The following is a 20,608-nucleotide window of genomic DNA, read 5'->3' on the forward strand; positions in this document are numbered from 1 at the left end:
TGCCTACCATCCCTGTCCTATTGTTTCTTTTATTTTTCTTATATGTATCCATGTATTCATAACTATGTTTATACTTACACCTATTATCTTGTAAGCAATTGACAAATCAAATTAAAAAAAAAAAAGAATCACAGCTAGGTTTGATAGGGTGGAGTTAACCCACTTCTTCAATTTCCCCATCCCCTGCTCCTTCTGTTTCAACATTAAATTTCTCATCTCTTCTATAAAATGTCTATGGAAATTCTGAGTCATCCTGGTCATGGTGGTCCCAAAGGTGCTTTTTCAACAGGAAACTATACTTTCTGGTTTTTCTTTGACGACGTTTAACTTCTCATCCAAGAAGCTTCCCTGATTGCTCTGATTGGATGAATCCTTCCATTCACCACCATCCAATCAGAGCTGAAGAAGCTTCTTGGATGAGAAGTAAAACGTCTTCAAAGAAAAACTAGAAAGTCCAGTTGCCTCTTTTGGGACAATCTCTTCTGTAACATTTGCCTCAGCATTGGAAGGAACAAATAACTTCCACATTTCTTTCTTTCACTTCATTGATTACCTTTATAGATAGTTCATTGAGTCCCAGAAGGTCCAAAATTGTAACAGGCCTTTAACTGTTAAAATTTACATAACATGAAAGTATAGCAGAAATAACATTTTAGCTTTTTGAGGGATCTATGTTTCATGGAAGCATGCTTTATTGAAACAATATGAACTCAATTCTATCAATAAATTCTATCAATAAAGCTATCAATAAATACTACTGTGGGAGGCTGAGATGAAATCCTATTTATTATAGCCAAACAAGAATATTTTCAACAAGGATAGAAAACATGGATGGCTGAGTTGGAGGAATTTGGTTTAGAATTAACAAAAAAATGTTTAAGTTTATTTAGCCACAGTTTCCAACAGCCATTCCTCAGCTTGCTTCTTTTTAAAGTTCTTATTGTATTCCTTCCTAGAACTTTCTTAACTTAGACTCCAGAGTAAGTAGCAACTTAAGTTTGACAGACACTCTGTTCTTGACTTTTGTGCCTTATCGGCAGCAGCTGGAGAGAAGATGGCGAAAGTCACTGGAAATGGTGGTAGGAGGCAGTGATAGCAGAGTACCCAAAAGGGCAGAGATGGGGGAAACATAGTAAATGGAGGAAGGTGAAACACATCACATATGTGGATGGACCTGAATTTTGATTGTGTGAATGCAGTTCCCCAACTACAATGAATGTAACTTTAAGGGCCAGCCATTACCATTTGTTCACTATTATTGTAACTTTGAATGGTCACTAAACAAATGGTTGTTAAGCAAGGACAATTTGTAAACATGTCATGAAAACTAGAAAGTTTGATAAAAGTCTGTCACTTCCAGTTGCCATTCCCTGGATCTACAATTCTGAAGTACAGTAGTCACATATCAGAAGTAGAATAGACTTCTACCTTCATTTGAGAAAGTGCAATCTTTCTCAAATAGTTGATATTTCTAATTAAAGCACTATCATATTTGTGTTAATTAGTTCAAACAAAAAATGGAGAAATACCCTTTTCTAAACGTTTGATCCAATCATGGCTTATAAATGTTTAACATAGAATATAGTGAAATAAATGCTCATCAAGATAGAAAATTAGTTCAATATTGACAAAAATTAAAACAAAATATCATTTGCCTACATAAGACTTATATCAGAAAAAAAGGGTATAAAATATTTTATTTATAAAACTTTGGGTGAAAAATTTATTTTACCAGATATCAAAAAGAGATGTTGAACTGTCTTGTATTATCCTTGTCAGAGTGTTTGCAGCGTGACTACTATTGTGAGACAACCCAGGAGCACAACACAGCCCACAGAGGAATTGTCTTTTGACAGTGGTTTATATACAAGACTGCTATATACGTAAGGCAAATACCTGGCAAGCAATCAGTCTTCATTACTCTGCATGGAGAACTACAATGGAGATAGAACACGAGGAGAGAGAGGTACACCTCTCATGGCCTCATATATATATATATAGACAGCTTCTTAAAGTGGTAAAACTCTGTGGGACCCATCCTGTTTTAAAGCAGCAATAACCATGCTGATTCATCCTCATTGCATCAGCCTTACAACAGCTGGTCAGCTATTAAATTTCAATACCTTGACAAACCCTCAACCAAAACCATCGATTGCATTGATTGACTGGTCTCACAAGGCCCCCTGCAATCCTTTACCTTATTGCTGTGCCTCTTCACTCAGAGGCTAAAAGTCTTGCTTGGATTTCAGCTCCTTCTTGTCTGTGGGGGATGATTAAAAGTGCTCTTTGCTAAGGATTTCAGCTTGGTACCTGCTTTTCACTGAAATCCTTTGTCAGGAACAGGGACAAAGGATTTTCTTTTTTACAGTCATTCAATCAGTCAGTCAGTCAGTCAGTCAATAATTTATTAAATCTCTGATGAAGGATTTCAGCTCTATCAAGCAGGAATAAAGAATTTCAGTTCTGTACAACTAGATATGGAATTGAAATCCTTTGGCAGGGAGCTTTTTCAGCCAGCCCCAGGCCTAGACACAAAAGGGAGTCCTCTTGACAGGAGGAAGCAGCAGCAACTTTCCCTGCAGGCTTTTCCATTGACTTTTTTGGGAAGGCAGCAGAGAATGGAAATGGAAATCATAGGATCATAGGATTTATTTATTTTATTTATTTATTTGATTTGCCAATTGTTTACAAGATAATAAGTATAAGTGTATACATAGTTGTGAATACATGAAATGGGTACATATAAGAAAAATAAAAGAATAAGAGAAACAATAGGACAGGGACGGTAGGCACGTTGGTGCGCTTATGCACGCCCCCTACAGACCTCTTAGGAAAGGGGTGAGGTCAATAGTAGAAAGTCTAAGGTTAAAGTTTTTGGGGTTTGGGGAAGAAACTACAGAGTCGGGTAGAGTATTCCAGACATTGACCACTCTATTGCTGAAGTCGTATTTCCTGCAATCAAGTTTGGTGCGGTTAACTTTGAGTTTGTATCTATTGTGTGCTCTTTTGTTGTTATGGTTGAAGCTGAAGTATTCATTGACAGGTAGGACATTGCAATGTATGATTTTATATACCATGCTTAAGTCAGACCGAAGACGGCGTAATTCAAGGTTTTCTAGTTCTAGAATTTCAAGTCTGGTGGCATAAGGTATTCTACAACGAGTAGAGGATGCTTGGTAATAGGTTGTAAGTGTGAACATGTTGCCAAGCATCCAGATTGTAATCACAGACAGCAGGGGGGAAGGTTGCGACATAAGGTGGGATCTAAATGAATAAATTTTGCACTGGTTGGAAGTGTTTTATCATGCATAAAGCACCATTACTGAGGCCATATTAATTTGAACCATCCTTAAGCTGTTAACTGCCTTTCTGTCTCTCTCTCTCTCTCTCTCTTTTTACTTTGTATTAGTTTTTCTTAATTTTTGTTATTTTAAAAATGTGTCTCTGTATGTGGAAATTCTCTGAAGGACAATATAGTGAATATTATACACTGATTAAACTTGATCACCTGGTCAGTTTTTATCAACATATACCAATAATTCCCAGTTTTAAAACTATAATTTACTATAACTATAATGGTAGTAGCATGGTAATATAATATTTCCTAATATTTCCTAATAAAGGGCTAGAGATTTATTTGCGTTGGTTTTACTTTTGTGGATGTCCCTTGCATATGATGGGTTTGTGATATATTAATAGCACAAATGGACATCTCTCCGTGTATGGAATTATATAACCAGGGGTGGGATTCTACCGGTTCAGACCAGTTCCATAGAACTGGTTGTTATGATTCTGCACAGTTTGGAAAACCAGCAAATTGTGCCCCTGGTTGGCCCTGCCCCTCTCCAGCCACCCCTCCTCTCCCCGCCCAGTCAGTCCTTATCACACACACGCGACATTGTGTGCATGTCTGACATCGCTGACTGCATTCTCCCCATCCAGTCACTTCATAAGATATTTTTTTTCTTCCCCTCCCAACAATCAGTTGTTCTGATGATCAGCTGTGCCGGGATCCCCCTCACTCTCTTACCCCAGGAAAGCATCCTGGGAACAAAAACTCTCCCCCAAGAGGCTTCCCTGGGGCCCAGAAGGCCCAGAAATGGAGCGTGGGGGGTGGCTGCAAAAAAAAGCCTCGTTCACCAGTCACATGGCCACGCCCACCTAGCCACGCCCACAGAACTGTTTGTTAAAAAAATTGAATCCAACCCCTGTGTATAACTGTGTACATCTCAAGCTTCAGGCTTAATCTAGGAACAGCTTTGTTTCAGAAAAGAAAGTTCACATATGGAACAGGTTTCTTTGATCTGTCTAGCAAAAGTTCACAGGAATGGCATCAGTTACCTCAAAAGTTGGTATTTTCTGATTATACTAGACATTTTGGTGCTCTTAACTGTTGTAAACCTGTGTCCCTTTCGAAGTTAGCAGGCATTTTCACTAAGATAAAGTATAGTCAGCAAGCACAGTGGCTCTCAAATATCTGCATAATTAGGGATCCATTTCATAAGACAGACACAGATAGCCAAGAAAACAATGCCACAAATCCAGATTTTCAGGAGTTGCAACTTGCAGAACAGCTTCAACCTTCTTTGGCTCAAGTTTAATTCCTTCAGCTGAGACATGTCCTGATATAGCAGTTTCTTTAAGACCAAAGTGGTATTTGCTTTCATTTGGTTTAAGTTCTCTTTAATGGCATCTGCCAGAAACTCCTGTCAGTCTATAGCAGAGCTCTTGAACAGTTGCTGTATAACTAACAACATCAACCATATGCCAACAAGAAGAGTCCTCAGGCTAAATTGTATTGCCTTTTGATACGTTTCCAAAGTACTTGAGATAGGAAACAGTGAACTTTATAGAACCTCAGTTAATTACAATAGTTGTCAAAGGGCAAGATTCTGGTGCCAATTTTATTTGCCAAAATAATGTGGAACATGTCCTTGGTTAACAACTGCCTTGTTTAGTGACCATTCAAAATTACAACAATGCTGAAAAAGTAATTTTACAACTGGTCCTTGCACTTTTAACCATTCCAGCACTATCATTGTAATAAGGTTTGTGGTGGTGTATTACAGAATATAAAGGTCAGGGGTAGCTTTTCAGCCAAATTATGGATCTTGATCTACAGGAATATCAACCATATTATTGTTTCAAGCAAACGGCAATACAAAATAATCCAAACATATGGGTGAATGGATCTGTCCGTGAAAAAAAAGTTGGGAACAATTTTATTCCTTGCTTGAAAATACTGCACAATAAAGACTTCTGAAAATAAATTTCTATATAATCCACTATTAATCATGAATTTCTGTTGCTTCCCAATGCTGCTGTGATTTTTGGCTTCAGCATTTGTAAAATAAACTCTTTCTGTTCCATATCTTCATTTTTTTGTTGCACTCAAAAACTTACAAATTTTCTTTTCGAGAAAGTTTATCTCCTGGCTATGAAATTACTTCTGGCTTTTTTAAATAACAAATTTAACCTAAAGGACCCATTTGCAATATAAAAGTGCTCACTGCATTCCGTGAGAATAATCCACAATATCATCACCTTTTGCTGATCGATATAATTAATGAAAGAGCCTATAGTTGCCATTAATCTGTTTCTAAACCCTTTTCAGACAGTCTGGTTATGATAAATGCTTTATCCAGTCAGATTTTCCTGCTGCAGATATTTGGGGCATGTGTTTTCCCACAATATTTAAAGTTCTTTTTGTACGTGTGTTTTTTTGTTGTTGAATGTCTGTTAATTTGTTTTCCCCCTTTGTATTTTATCTTTGGAGATAAATAACACCACTTTCAAACTGTGTGTGTCCAATTTTTCTCCTTCTCCTGTCCTAAATCTTTCCTTTTTGTCTCTGCCACAAAGTTTTCTGGGTTTTGCAATATTACACTCTAATCAATTTTTAGTTACATTTTCTTTTATTTTGTTTTAAAAGATGTATTATTCTGATTAGCTGCAGGAAAATCCACCCACCCCCCCCGCAATGTCTTCCCTGAGGAGAACCTGGCTGAGGCTATCTTTATGGCTTCAGGGTTGCCACAAGGCAGAAGAGGGGACAGGGAAAGGGGAATAGTTAACTGGGGCTTTGTAGTCAAAACAAAAAGTTCTCCAGTGAGGAGAACTCACCAATAGGTGGCTGGGAGAGGAGTGAAATAACCAAGTGACTGGCCAGCACCTCTATTGAACAATGTGACTGATGACTTGGGAGAAGGGAAAACGTTCACCTTTTAATTAGGTGAAAACCCCAGGAACTTTCAGTCAGTTTTCACCAGTTGCCAATATGATGTATAAACTGTTCTTTGAGGAATCTACCTGCCTCAAGAGTTCTACTTTCAAAGGGTGCATTACTTGGAACACTGACAGCATTACTTCGCTTGCCAAATATCTAAATCTATGTCAGATCTAACTTCCATAGTTGGCATAGGGCTGAAATTTCACTTCAATGTTTGTTAAAGTTATGGCTTTGATACTGATTACCACATCAAAACCATTCACCATATTCAAAGCTTTCCAAGTGTGACTGTTTCCTTATTGAGAAACAGAAGCCACTAGTTCTTTTTAACGCTTTCTTAATCTCAGCTCAGTATGTAACTTTTTTTAACTTCTCCATTTCCGGGGGAAAAATATAGCTGTGTGGCATAGAGTTAAATAGAGAAATGTAATCTGTGGCTTTTCATTTCTTTGCTATTTGTCTGAAAGAAAAAGCTTGACTATAAATATCCATTACTCTATTCCTTTTCAAGATAAACAATAACATGGTAAATACAGAAAAGAAGAAATAAATATTAAGCAAAAGAAAGATCATACAAGAAACAGAAATATAGCTAAAATTAGCTCCATCTTATTCTACATCAAGTAGGAAAGTTGAAAGTACCTGGACACAAAGCTTACATATAACGTGAATCAGCAACATAACCCAAGGTAAGGACTTTTTTAAAAAAATAGGCACACCTAACTCCAACAACAGGAAAGTACTGCTGTCAAAGCCCTTTGTATCTTGGTTACAAAGCAGGGAAATCTGCCTGTTCAAAGGATTAGTATTGGATAAAGAGAGAGTAGCGTTAGAGAATAAACAGACAGAAGAGAAACACTTCTAACAAGGGAATGCATTTTCAGCTGTTTAGAAAATTGGATATCCCAGACTCATGATAAATGCACTACTGTTATACAGAAAAAGGGAAGTTTGTGATTCTTCCTTATTTTCATTTTGATTTCATTTCGACAGATTTTGATTATGGGTGAGCATTAAGCAATGTTAACTTTAGAACAGCATGCCATTTTTTTAGAAGAAAGTTTTCTTGGGGTATCTTACAATATTTTTTCTTTTCTCCCCAAAATGATTCTAGTTAGATTAGGTTGGGTCTATTTTTTTAAAATCAGATTGAGTCATCATGGCGAATAGGTGGCAATACAAAAATAATCAGTCATAATATAGAGCAGAATTACAAGAACAAGATAATTTTTGAGCATGTTTCAGAACTACTATACTATTGAATTCATATATTTTTCACTTTCTTCATTTAAGCAGCTACTTTTAAACTGTGAAGCTGAAACTCGGGTAAATCTACTGCATTCTACCCAAAAGCTATTCTAAGAACTCAGTTTTTCTGTTAACCTGAACCCATAAAAAAGGAGACAAAACTGAAAAAAGAAAGGACCAGACAATAAGCTGTTTGGCTTCTTTAACCATTTGGAAGCTAGAATTATATAATATAAATTAGTTGCAAAACGGCTCTTCTTAGGCATTACTGGTGATTAGATGACTCCTATTGCTACCAGTTAAAAATAAACTTTAAATTTTTTGTTAAACTTAAAATAAATGTTCTGAGTGATGATTGTTCAAGAATCCTGGCCCAATCTAGTAACTCTGTTAACATTATATTTCAGTCTCATTAGTTTTTTGTTAGGTTTGCCTTATTCAAGGTAATTCTACAATGCAGAAAATTAGAAGCAATTTTATAAATGATATAAATTTATCTAATCTGTAAACTTAGGACATCTATGCCCAACATCCAGTAAGAACAACGCTTTCTAGGCCAGCGAAAGTATTTTAGAGTATAGGGATAGGAACTTCAAGTAAACTGCCTAGGTTGCTCATTTACAATTGAGAGCGAAGATGTTTGAGGTTGCAAGTAGAAATGGATTCTTTTCATCAGCTTAGGAAGCAATTATCATTTTGCTAGCCACTGTTATTTCTGTGTTCTCTCCTTCAATTATATCAGATATAATTAAGAAAGCTGAGAAATAATAATCATAATATAATCTTTGTGGAATAGTAGTTTAATAATAGTAGTTTAAGTGTAGTCATGGGTCCAGAGAAATCCAAGATCACTGTTCAGATCACAAACAGATCATAACACTTGTGGGATAACTTTGAGCCATCCACATCACTAAGTATGGTCTATTTTGAAGGGCTATTGTAAGGAGCATATGAGATTTTGAAGTGCAATGCCTTGAACTCCAAAAAGACAGGCTAGATTTGAATCTAATAACAAAATAATAGAAGACTCAATACTATTTTGAATTCCATACAATTCAACTAAATTGTTAACTAAATATTCATATTCATAGATTATGATAGTGCATCTATGGACTGCATAAGGATGGTCAGCACCATTACATTTCTGAAATTCAAAGAAAAAATGGCTGATTTCCAGAAAACTTCTTCCATTTCCTCCCATAAAATTTCTCCTTCCACAAACTGCACTATTGAAGTGTTTTTACCCTGCAAACAAATTTAAATAAGAGGATTTTTAACAGTTTTCAAATCTTATGTAGATTTTAAAGGTGAGAGTAACAGCAGTTAGCTTCATGATCCATTTCTACCTTTAAACTTTGCAAAGTCTGAAAAATTCTGACCATGTCATGGAATGTCTACTGTAACACACACCCCCCACACACACCAACAGGCTGGGAGGTGGTAAGTCCTCACTGGCCTCAGTGGCTGGCCACTCATTCAGTTACTTCCTAAACACCTTCTTACTAAATCCAGAATTACTCAAGAGATTCCTAGATAAATGCATACACAGCAACATTTTAATCAGTCAACTGTGTTTTAATAAGGGAATTTCTTTAATCAGTGTAGATATCATCTACAAAAAGTTGATTGTTTTGGCGGTTTACAAATTCTGTTCCAAGCTGATTTCAAAATATAAGCCTAAATATTAGAGAATGCCTAAAAAAATAGTACAACTTTAACCTTGATTTAACTTCTCCTTTAAAACAAAAATGTCCTAACATCATATTCAAATGGATTAAACTCAACCACTATAAAACTATAAGGAATGGCAGACTGTATTACTGTACTAGTTTTAGAAGTGAATTCTCATTAATATCCAAAAAGAGTTTTATAGCTATTAAAAATAAAGTGGCCTTTTTCATTTAAACATTTAAAAGGTTGCACAAAACATTCTGATATCAATAATCAAAAAAGGCATTAATTTTATTATATTTTTGTTAACAGTAGGAACTATGGTGCTGAAGGACTTTCCAAGTAAAAAGCAGTTCTCTTTGGGGATATTAGTCAATTAATTTAATAAAGTTCAGTTTTAAGAAGATTTTTCTTTTCTGTTGCGAGGTGAGTCTGCTCCATTTGAGGTTAATGTTCCATTGATTCCATTTTCTAGAAATAAAAAACAAACATAATTAACTCTTTTCAAGCCCATAGATTATGAAGATTTAATCTTAAACATCTTAACAGATAGCTTTAAAATTAATTCAGGGGAAGAAGCTTCAAGCACATCATAAATGAGAATGTTTCTCACAGATGCTTTAACAGTATAATGTCCAGAGATTTCTGCTGGTCTCCTAACAAAAAATGAGGGCTGAATCCCGTTCAGCCACTTTAGAACATTATGGAAAGGGAGGAAGCAGGTCCTTCTCAGGTCATCAATTTTGTCCCTCTATGTGGTAACATTCTCTCAGTAATTGTACCGAAGGATGTAGGGTCATCACTCGTATTTTCTGAGATAGCAATGCATTTTTCTTCTCTGACCCTGTATTTCATTGTAGCTTTCACTTGAAGAACTTAATAGTTTCAAGGGCTTTGCCCAAGTTTGCTCCTCTCTTCCCTTTTCTTCAAATATGTAACAAGATAGGCCAAGCCATCTACTAGTACTCTATGGAGAAATAAGCATCATAGTCTTTTTGTGAGCTGCCGAAGAAATACGGGTAGTCCTGGGGTTATGATGGCAATTGGGATTAGGATTTCTATCATTAAGAGATGTGGTCATTAAGTGTGACATTCATGTGATCGTAGTGTTTGCTGATGGCAATCCTGGCAGTCCTAGTTGCCATCATAACCCCAGAACTCACTATGAGGACCTATCATGACGACAACATGGGCAAGAATTCCAGGCAACCAGGCTGGTGTGTGTGTGAGGAAGGTGTGTGTATGGTGGTGCTGCATGTTGGGCCTGTGGAACGAGAGTAAGCACCATAATGTGGCTAGGGACAGCAAGTGAGTGACTTGCAACCTCCTGCTGGCTTTCCAATTGACTTTCGCCAATAGTGACCGTGTGCCTGTAAGATATTGCAACCATTGATAATTGCAAGCCAGTTGCCCAGTATCCATTCACATGACCCACAGGAATGATGCAATGGCCACAACTTTGCAGACTGGGTTGAACAGTCACTGAATGAGCTTTAGTAACCCAAGAACTGCCTGTACTAGATGCCCAATTATGTGTTGTAGACTTATATTAGAGAACTTGTTATCAGATTAAGCCACATCATTTATAGTTTCCTAATTGTGTAAAGCAACTACTTCCCTTTTGTACTTCTGCCAAAAGTATACAGAAATCATTAAAATACAAACCTCTTTCTTTTTTCGAGGGCTTGCCTTTTGATGTCATAAACTTCTTTTTCACTGGTTGAGGAGGTGAAGAATGTTCTCTCCATCGTCTTAATTGGAAATTAATGAATTTCCACATCATAAAGGCCTGTGTTAAACAGATTGACGCCAACACACTGATTCTATAAAGACCAGATATAGAATATTAGAATTTCTGATAATCTAGAAATGGAAAGGATTAGAAAAACTGTTTCCTTTAGGAATGTTTCTTGAAGGCCACTACCTAATCTTTAATTTGCTTAGCACTAGTGTAAACAATTTTGTATATTGGTGGACTAGCAAAAGGAAGATCATAAATAGCAATACATATATCAGAAAAACATTTCTATAAAATGTCACATAGCAAAGCAAAGTTTCTATGCAGCAAATAAATTAGAATGCTGTGGATCAGAAGATCAGATATAATAGTTTAATTTAGGGCACATCAGTGTTGCATTCTGAAGGCCATTTTTACTATATCCTCTGAAAGAGATCAAACCATATGTCTAGATAAATACCAGCATAATATCTAAAGAATAGAAAATATTGTGAGAGCATGTTTCCAAGAACTGTAAATACAGAGTCTTCTGTGATAAAAAATAAACCAGTTTATTCTGAAAGTGAGCATCAAGCATCTTGCTGTTATTTCTCCTCTTCTTGCTTTTTGTACTTTCTAATTGTCAGACAGCACTAACCAGTCACTCTCACTCTACCATAAAAGTATAATTGAACTATTAAAAGGTAACATTAAAAAAAATAAAAGTAAATTTAGTGCCAGATTTATATCCAGATTAAGAAACGTGAGGTCCTCAGTTTAATTTTAGATTTGTTTGTTAAAATACAAATAAGAACCTAGGAAGAGCTGGTACCTCTGGAAAAGTTGTTAAAGGGGAAAACAGAATATGCCAAAAGAATATATTTTCCCACTGACTTTTAACTTTGGTGCCATTCACTATTAAATATTTTGGTAATCATCCGAATGAACTTGCAAATGGCCCTTGTTTTACCATAATAATTTGTCATTAAGTGACATGGCTGCCTCCAATTTTATCACTTTTGTTGCCAGTTATTAAGCAACTTAACCATAGTCATTAAGTGAAACATTACATGACCCTTACTTGTGACCATCTGCTGGCTTTCCCATTGACTTTACTTGTTGGAAACCAGCAGGGAAGGTTGCAAGTGGTGATCATGTGACTGCATGATACTGCTTGTGTTGTTAACCAGCTTCCAAACACCCAGATTGCAATCAAGTGACTGCAGGAATGCTGCGATGATTGTAAGTGTGAAGATCAGTCTTACCGCAACTTTGAATAGTCATTAAACAAATAGTGACAAGTCAAGGACTACCAGTATCATATAATTATTATCCTATGTATTCTAATTCAAAACAGATGGCACAATTAGCAAGCATCTGCTAATTTGGAACATTACAATTTAGTTTTGCCCTGTAGATGATTTAATAATGCCTAGGTTAGGAAAATTATGATTTTAAAGCATCATAAAAATGACAGAAGAATTTGTAAAATATAGTAAAAGGTATTTTAAATACTCCTTCTTTCTCATTATAATACACCCAATATTTCTAACAAAGACAACAGCTTTCTCACGCAATTATATCAAGGCAATTCTCTCTGAAAATAATTTTAATTACTGTATTTTGTTTTAATATCATATGCTCCATGAACATATATCTGTGTTATACCTGATGGGTAGCACATTAAAGTTTCCAGTACTAAAATCCAAAGTTTGATTCTCTGCTCTAGCAAGGCCAAATCCAACAGTAAGGACAGACAGAATTAAGGTCAGGAGTCTTCCCAAAACAAAAAGAACAGCCCACAATGTAAACCTAGCGGGAAGAAATAAAAGATACATGACTTATCAGAATTCATCCACTGATTGTGTTACTCACATCTTCAGTTTCAGATATGCATTATGTACTAAGTTTTCTGAGTAATTAATTCTGCCTGCTAAGATAAAACATTTCTGAAATGTATCAGGAGAGATTATTCTGTATATGATGCTACTGAGCTCTGGCACCTATTTGATACAACACTGCTATCCCCCACTGATAAATAAAGCACAAGAAACCTTCTGGAAAGGCTATTGTGTACCGTTCAGTTGAAAGATACATTCTAGATATTGACAGATCAAGCCCATCCTTTAAAATGAACAGATTTGCATGTAAATGAATATACCAACTGTGTTTAATTCTATATTGAACAAAAAGCTCATATAAGCACAGCTATTAATATATGACATACTGCATACATCTTTATCTAAAAAGTAGTAGGTAATATTCACTGTATTGTTATATACAATATGTGTACGCATTTATGCATGCAGCAAGTATTATTAAATATGAACAATATTTCTATATAACATTTATAATGTGAGAGATGGCATATGTGAGATATGACAATAGAAGCACGTACCCTTTCTGGTATTTTTCATCACTGAAGTAAAAAAGTCTGGAGATATGGAACAGAAACTCCACAAAGTAATGTAACACAAGAAGAACAAGACCAAGATGGGTCAAACTACAAAAAAGAAAAAAAATACACCAGTTGCTAATTGGCAAAGAAACAAAAGACCGTTAGAATTGTTTGTCATAAAGGTGCACCTTGAGAACATTTGATACTTCTAGGATAGAATACCAACCTCAAATTCTCAGACACAACTAAAGGATAGAAACTAGTGTGAAACTCACTTCCTTGAGTTGTGTAAAGAACAACATACATCTATTTGCATGGTAAGGAAGAAAGATTCCAAGAATGGGTAGCTGCCAAGTTCTCTTTCTAGAGACCTTTGCTATTGTCATGTTATCTATTAAAATGTGGGATGGAATCCTAAACATTGGTACATTTTGAAAATTGGTATGTACATTTATGGCTTAATTTGTCTTCTAAACTATGCTACATGAAATATTGCAAGATTACCTGTAAAGCATCATTGGAAGCACCATTTTTCTACTTTATTACAAATTATTGGACTGCATCCTACAAATTACTGGATTCCCTCCCCAAGCAAAATAACAATGCCACTCACTTTAACAGATAAGCTCCAGTGATATGGAAAAGATATAGTCCAATGAAAACAAGCTGGCGAGGAATGTCTTCCTATGAAAGAGATGCAAGCTTATGAATTCTCCAAGAATTCTTATCATATTCAATTAGGTTTCATAACCGTGTTTCTCATCTATATCCCTAACTGTCAGCCCCAAAGGTTGCAGAATGTGCTGTCTGGGAATTATAGGAATTGTTGTCCATCTCTACAAATACTTAGAAAAAATATTAAACTCAACAATTTACTGCAAAATTATCCGATCAATAAATCCTCTCTTTCTTGCTTACTTTTGTCTTTAATGGAAAATACCATATTTGTTAGTGGTATAAAATACTTCTATTCAATTACTGCCTAAAAATAATCTGTTTAATTTACGTGGTGGTCTTAAAAAAGGACACTATGACAAGGTACATTAACATGTTAAGCTGTAACAGTTTGTTTATTCATGTCTCAGTGAACTGTATGAAATCAGCCAAAATGCTTTATTAAAATAAATGATGATGTTGTCCACTCACAAAAGTTCCAGGATAGGTTGATTTATAACTTACAATTCCATACTGTAACAGCTCTTATCGCAACAGTCTAAAACTTAATATGGGGAACATTTGAGAGTGGGGAAGAGACATAATGTTAAACCAGAATCTTAGAAGAAATTATGGAAGGGTCATTTCTTGGTTCTTAAAAATTAATCAAGAAGTTATTTCTCGATTTTAGAAGCTGCTCGAACTGGTTTCAGGAACAGGGAAAAGAGGCAGATTTGGACTGGCTGAAACAGGAAGCTAAACCTTCCATATATGCAAGTAGGACACGAACACAAGAGCCTGAAGTTACATATTTAAACCTTACATTCTCTCTGACATTTTCTCATATTACAAGCAAACTCCATTTCAAAGGTACCTTTCTTTGTAAATCCCATAGACAATATTCTGCTTCTTCTTGACAAGATAACCATATTTATTATTTATGCATTTAGTTTGTAAGCTTATGGACAAGGTATTACATGCAACCTTACATTTTTTATCTTCTGAAAATAGAATTCTGGAAAGGCATGAAACCAGTATGCCATCTGTGAGATATAAAAGAACTTCATTTGAAACCTGCAGAATACAACATGTAAAAATCAAAATCAAAATGTACTGATTATTTCATACAAAAACCCTTATTGAGCTAAATTTTTACAATGGAATAATACCTGAAATTTTTTAGAGCACCTAAAAACTAATGACATAACAAAGTTACTGTAGATGCATTGTTAATAAAACAACTTTTGTTATTTGCCTGAAAATACTAGATATATTTATATATAATTAAATAGATAATTATTTTAATAACTACAAAAGTCAGGTGGGATAAACAGAAGAAATTCTTAATTAAAATAACTTACGGCATTGATGTGTGCGGGTAGTCTCTCCAGAGTGATGTTGGATCTGATACATAGTTTTCCTGAAAATAAGAAACATGAAATATTAATCCAATGTCCTATGAAGTTGCTTAACTTCTTTCTAAGCATGGCCTATAGCATGGAAGGCTGACATGGAAATATGAATTAAATGATTTAGCAAGCCTCAAATTGAGCTGTGATTCCTCATTTGAAACAAAGTGCTTATAAATGCAAGAAAGAGAAGCAACAGTTTTGAATTGAATTAAATTGAATTATGTGAATTACGTATTTCATAGAGCTCAAATTAATGCCAGATGCACGTAAGACAATTTCAACAAAATGTGAACACCTTGATGTACCATAAAAACTATCTGAGAACCTTTTCTAGACACAAATATATGTTGGCTGGCAAGCCCTCATTAACAAATAAGCTGGTAACCCCAACTCCCACTTAATAATTTCGTTTAGCAGCATGTTTTGATATATATTTTGCATTCTAGGTTTAGCATTTTAAACTTTGGTATCTAATGTCCAAGTAAAGTATTGATCCTCCTTGGATCTTTTCACTTGTATACTGCAGCCAATAAGAGGAGCCATTAGTAATATATTATTTATTCCCGACTTTCCCTTCAAGCAATAAAATGAATGGCACTCTATGTGTACTTACAACTCTTCTAGAAAACATAACATTGATACTTAGAGCATTCCATTACCATAGAACAGTACTCATGACTCAAAAGGGAATTATAAATAAAATGAAAAATATTTTTGATGTGATGACTATTTTCAAGGCAATATAATTGTGTGATCATTGTCAACTGTTTTACTCCCCATTATATATCTTCCTCTGACTTACCGACACAAGGATGCTTGTTCCCCAGACGCAAGAGAAAAGGTAAAATGCACTGAGTTGTCCAGATTCATTGAATTTACTGTGTTTTGTTTTGGAAAAGTGCATTCGCCTGTTAATTTTCTAAAGAAAAAAATTATCTCATTATTGATAGTTATGATAGTTTAGATAGTAAGTTATTTGTCTTATATCAAAAGTCCATAATGCAATCAATAAATTTCTACTGTGGTAATGCCCATTATTACTCTAACAAACAATTACTTACATCTAACACATATTCTTGAATAACAGCATGAATGATTATTGCCACTAGCGTATAGAAGAAAACAGTAGCCAGATCTTTGACGCCATAATTATATAATGTCACTGTTTCTGTAGGCTGGTTTTCTGAAAGAAAAAAAGAACAATATTTAAGAATACATTTGTTTTAACCAGCCTCATCCAATTTATATCAGAAATAAAAAAACATATCTAATTTTATTTCTATATTCCAGGCAAGTACAAAACAATAGTAGTACAGAAAGAAACAGTTCAAAATATTGACACTGATCAGATTTTCACTATCTTCCTCTCCAAATTTTAAATTCAAAAGTTCATTAGCAAAGAAATAGATTTAATTTAAGCTGTGATTCCTAAACTGTGATCTGCAGATCATTGCTGATTCATAGGGAGCAGCAAGTTGATTGGCCAATGCCCGTCCTCTGCCTTAGATCTGCATTTCTCTTTTCATTGGCAATTAGCTGGCTGGCTGACCACTGATGCAAGAGGGAGGCTGAATGAAAGCAGAAAGTGGGCTCTGTCTTGGCCAGCTGGCTGATAGTGCACTTAACCAGGTCTCTAACAGTCTGTTGGCCAGAGTCTGGTCACCTCTCAGCTCAAGTAAACAAGTAAGCTCTTCATTTTGACATACTTTTTTTGATACAAAAGTTAGTTTAAAAAGTTATTTTAAAATGGAGAACATGACTACATTATAAACAAACTCATCATGGAGTTTCTTTTGACATAAGAAGGAGAAGTCTATGTGTTTTGGAACGTTTAGTGGTTTGTGTTATAGAAAGTTCCTGTAGGAGATGCAAAGCCATAGTTTCAAACCATGTAAACAAGCTTTGTAAGATTTATTTCCTCTTCTAAAAATGATTCATTTCTAGATTTGCAGTTTGCAAAGATGTCATTTTGTTGGAATTGGCAAAGATTTGCTTGTACATTAAGCGCAAGTCAAAATTAGAAACTAGGATCAAATTGTGGCTTTGAGCTAGCTATCTATCTATCTATCTATCTATCTATCTATCTATCTATCTATCTATCTATCTATCTATCTATCTATCTATCTATCTATCTATCTATCTATCTATCTATCTATCTATCTATCTATCTATCTATCTATCTATCTATCTAATTTATTGGCTGAACATCTTACCACAAGGTAAACAATATAGACAAATCATTTTTTATTTGATGAAAGAACTAATTCTGATTTTCTACAAATAAAATAAGATGAAATCTCCATCCATGACAGGAGGAATTAGCAAAAACTGGAAGTTTCCAAATCTCAGAGCCTTTCAAACAGCACTGATACAGAATTGAACCAGTATAATTATATATTTAAACCACTTCTGTGGTCTCAAGCAACAATTGGAGCAGCATTATTAATATCCACTAAAGATTTCTGCTGGTGTTTCTGTATGCCATTCACATTTAGTTATCATTCTCTTAAGATACAATTATATTTCTGGTATACAATAATATTGCAGACAAATACCCAAACATTTATTAGAAGATTACCTGTAACAGGAATGGTAATATTGTACTGAAGTGTAACAAAGACAACAGCTGCTTTGGCTGTAACCTGCAATAAAACAATTTGTCTGAATAAAACTATGTGATTGTTTGTAAATCATAGGAACATAATATATTCTTTTATGTATCTGAAAAAACACATTTAACAGACTAAAAAAATAATGAATTAGGCCAAATCAAAAATAAAGGATGACTGGCTAATTGCAAATAAGCATTTTGGCTATTTTTTTTATTAGCCTGCTTGCTATTGTTGCTTGTTTGAATCTCAATGGGAAGAACTGAATGTAATTGGTATTCTGCTATCAAATTACTTTTAACCACAAAAGCCTTATTTAAAGCAGTAATTAGTCAATTAGAAATGTATTCAGGATAAACCTATTAGGACATCACAGATTGGCAAAATAATACCGAACAGACTTCATCTTCTGCATTGTCTTCTACATATGATGAAGAACTAAATTAGTATTATACTGATTAAATACATTTTACACAGTGGTGGCTGAACCATCATTAAGCATTTCCTGGCTTTGCACAACACTGAACTGGTTGCATCCAGAAAAAAAAAAAATCTGAATTGAAAGCCAATCCATAATCCAGAGGATATTCAGCCTACAAAATTTGGGACCTCAGCCAATGATTATTCAGCACAAAAGGCAGATTGCTATTCTTCCTTGAAATTCTAATTTCACACCTTTCGAGAAGGCATATTTTTCTCCATGCTAAAAGTGATCCAAACTAGAAATGCGAAAGTTACGCCATTTCAATCCTTTATTATCTTCTGGAGCAAATTTTCTAACGGTGGGTGAAGCTCCAAGGCTTCTATGTGCCACCCCACCGCCGAAAAGCGAGTTAGGGAACTGGGGCATCCTGCAGCCCTTTTTCCGGTATGTTTCTACGCTACAGCCGTAACAGGCAAAACTGGATACGTGTCATACCATCCTCAGGGGCGTGAACCAACCCCGCCCCTTCTGATGTGCATCGCGGACGGCTCTCTGTACACGTCACCAGCCATTTCACCTTTTCCGAAGCGGAGGGGAGGAGTCGCTTGCCGCAACGCCCCATGGGGTTTGTAGTTCTCCGGCTGCACACAAAAGGCAAGCGCCTCCTCTCCGCCCCCCTTCTCCTCCCACCAGCTTCGGCAATGTGAGACGCCTCGTCTTGCAGCCTCCCACCCTCCACTCGCCCCATAACCCTGCCGGCCTTCCCGCCCCGAAATCGCAGAGGCGGCCAACTCCCCCCCCCGCCCCGACACCGAGCTCGCGCTCCGAGTGCCACGTAACCTATCCGGAACTCCCGAGCCGCCGGAATGGAGCGTGCAGGAGCAAAACAGCTCCTCTTGCAAAAACGTGCAACTCTCTCTCTGTTTGCCTCTCTTCCCCCGCCAGTTTCGGGAAGCTAAACATCGGGAGTCGCTGCTGCTGCTGCCCACGCTTGCTTCGAAACCCGTTCAATCAATGTGATTTCTCAGGAAAGGAGCGTTAAAATACACCCGGGCTTAAAAGGGGGGCTTTCGGCGTTGCATTTAAGCCCGGTTGCGCCAGGACACTGCAGCTGCCCGAAGAAGCTCCACTGAGACCAGAGACAGACCTGCAATGGGTGGGAGACCCTCTTGGACGAATGGGGGGTGGGTGGGTGTCTAACGGTCTGACGAAGCTACAGGGACAAGCACCCGACCGGCCGTATCCGTGGAGAAGGGACCACTGCTCCCGCCGGCAGGGGGTTAGGTTGCACCTTTGAGTTGCTAGCCGATATTCGCATCACCTCGCTATTGTCATTGCTGAGGCTATATGCAGCCCTACCTGCCCCCCCTTCTTTTCAGGCAAGAACGGGCAATAATACAAGGAACGACCGATATGACCAGATATAACCCGGAGGACAGACAAGCGAAGCTGCCCTTCCACATGGGAGTCACAGAGTAGGATCCGCTCTTCGGTTGCTTATTTCCCTCCCCCTCTTCCTCTGTACTGGCGACTAGGTAGTTCTGATAAAGATTTGCGAGTGAGAGACGGTCGCTTTCCTCCTCCTCCTCCTCATCCGCCAAGCCATTTGCGGTGCGGGGGATCCATATGCTCACACACACGGGTATGTTTAACGCTTACAGCGGTCCAGGCACTGCATTTACCCCACCCCGCCCACCCACCCACCACACACGGCAACCGAGGCGTTCAAGGCTCACGCCCTGCGACTAGGAATCCCTTCTGGCTTTTCCTGGTTTCATTTTTTTCTTTTCCTGGAAACCATTGGGTTTCCCTTCGCCCGTGTCAGTCTGAAACGTCTTCCCCGCTAACCTCCGCCCGGCCCTTCCCGTCGGGTATCCGGCAGCCCCACTGAGGTCTTGCAGCGCTTTGCCTTCTGCCGCCTCTCACCTCGAACATGAGCCCCAGCAGGAAGACCATGGCCATGCAGGAGACGATGTCCGCGTGGTTCTGCACGACGAACTCATGGCTGAGCACGGGAGGGTTCTTGTTACTCTTCTTGCGGATCGCCATGGCGAGACCCTCCTCGGCCCCTGCTTCGGTGGCCTCTGTCCCTCCGTCCCCTCGTGTGTCCGCCGAGGGGCCCGAAAAGAAGAAAGCTCGGCCAAGCCGCTCCGCCCAACTTCGCCTCCGCCTTTTCGGGCGACTCTCTAGCTCCAGCGTCGGGCAAAAAACCGCCACTCGTCGTTTCCTGCCCCTCAACTCGAACG

General features: G+C 37.1%; 1 protein-coding gene across 2 annotated transcripts; it reads right to left on the reverse strand.

Annotated features, from left to right (window-relative positions):
- Positions 1–9,414: 9,414 nt before the first annotated feature.
- On the reverse strand, positions 9,415–20,562 carry TRAM1 (translocation associated membrane protein 1). Of its 2 annotated transcripts, none has more exons than XM_026691762.2 (11): positions 20,289–20,562; positions 17,908–17,971; positions 16,391–16,512; positions 16,132–16,248; positions 15,279–15,337; positions 14,907–14,991; positions 13,877–13,947; positions 13,264–13,368; positions 12,534–12,677; positions 10,814–10,971; positions 9,415–9,619 (listed from the first exon to the last, which is right to left on the reverse strand). In XM_026691762.2, exons 1-11 carry the CDS (start codon positions 20,409–20,411, stop codon positions 9,546–9,548), a joined length of 1,122 nt encoding a protein of 373 aa, XP_026547547.2. In that variant the 5' UTR covers positions 20,412–20,562; the 3' UTR covers positions 9,415–9,545. The 2 variants fall into 2 exon arrangements, with proteins under 2 accessions (XP_026547547.2, XP_026547554.2); XM_026691769.2 differs by lacking the exon at positions 20,289–20,562 and adding an exon at positions 18,614–18,836.
- Between the last annotated feature and the right edge of the window lie 46 nt (positions 20,563–20,608).

The sequence above is a fragment of the Notechis scutatus genome, chromosome 3 (genome assembly GCF_049901735.1).
Source record: "Notechis scutatus isolate UNSWTSFEM ecotype Mainland chromosome 3, rNotScu1.2, whole genome shotgun sequence".
Lineage (NCBI taxonomy): Eukaryota > Metazoa > Chordata > Lepidosauria > Squamata > Elapidae > Notechis > Notechis scutatus.

Bases quoted from the DNA above. Each gene is read 5' to 3' on its own strand.
- TRAM1 (XM_026691762.2), bottom strand. From the start codon at position 20,411: ATGGCGATCCGCAAGAAGAGTAACAAGAACCCTCCCGTGCTCAGCCAT. The intron at 14,992-15,278 runs GTAAGTTATTTT...TGTATTCTGCAG, and splicing joins TACCCGCACACATCAATGCC to GTTTCAAATGAAGTTCTTTT. The intron at 10,972-12,533 runs GTATAACACAGA...TGGTCTTTATAG, and splicing joins TTTAATGTGCTACCCATCAG to AATCAGTGTGTTGGCGTCAA.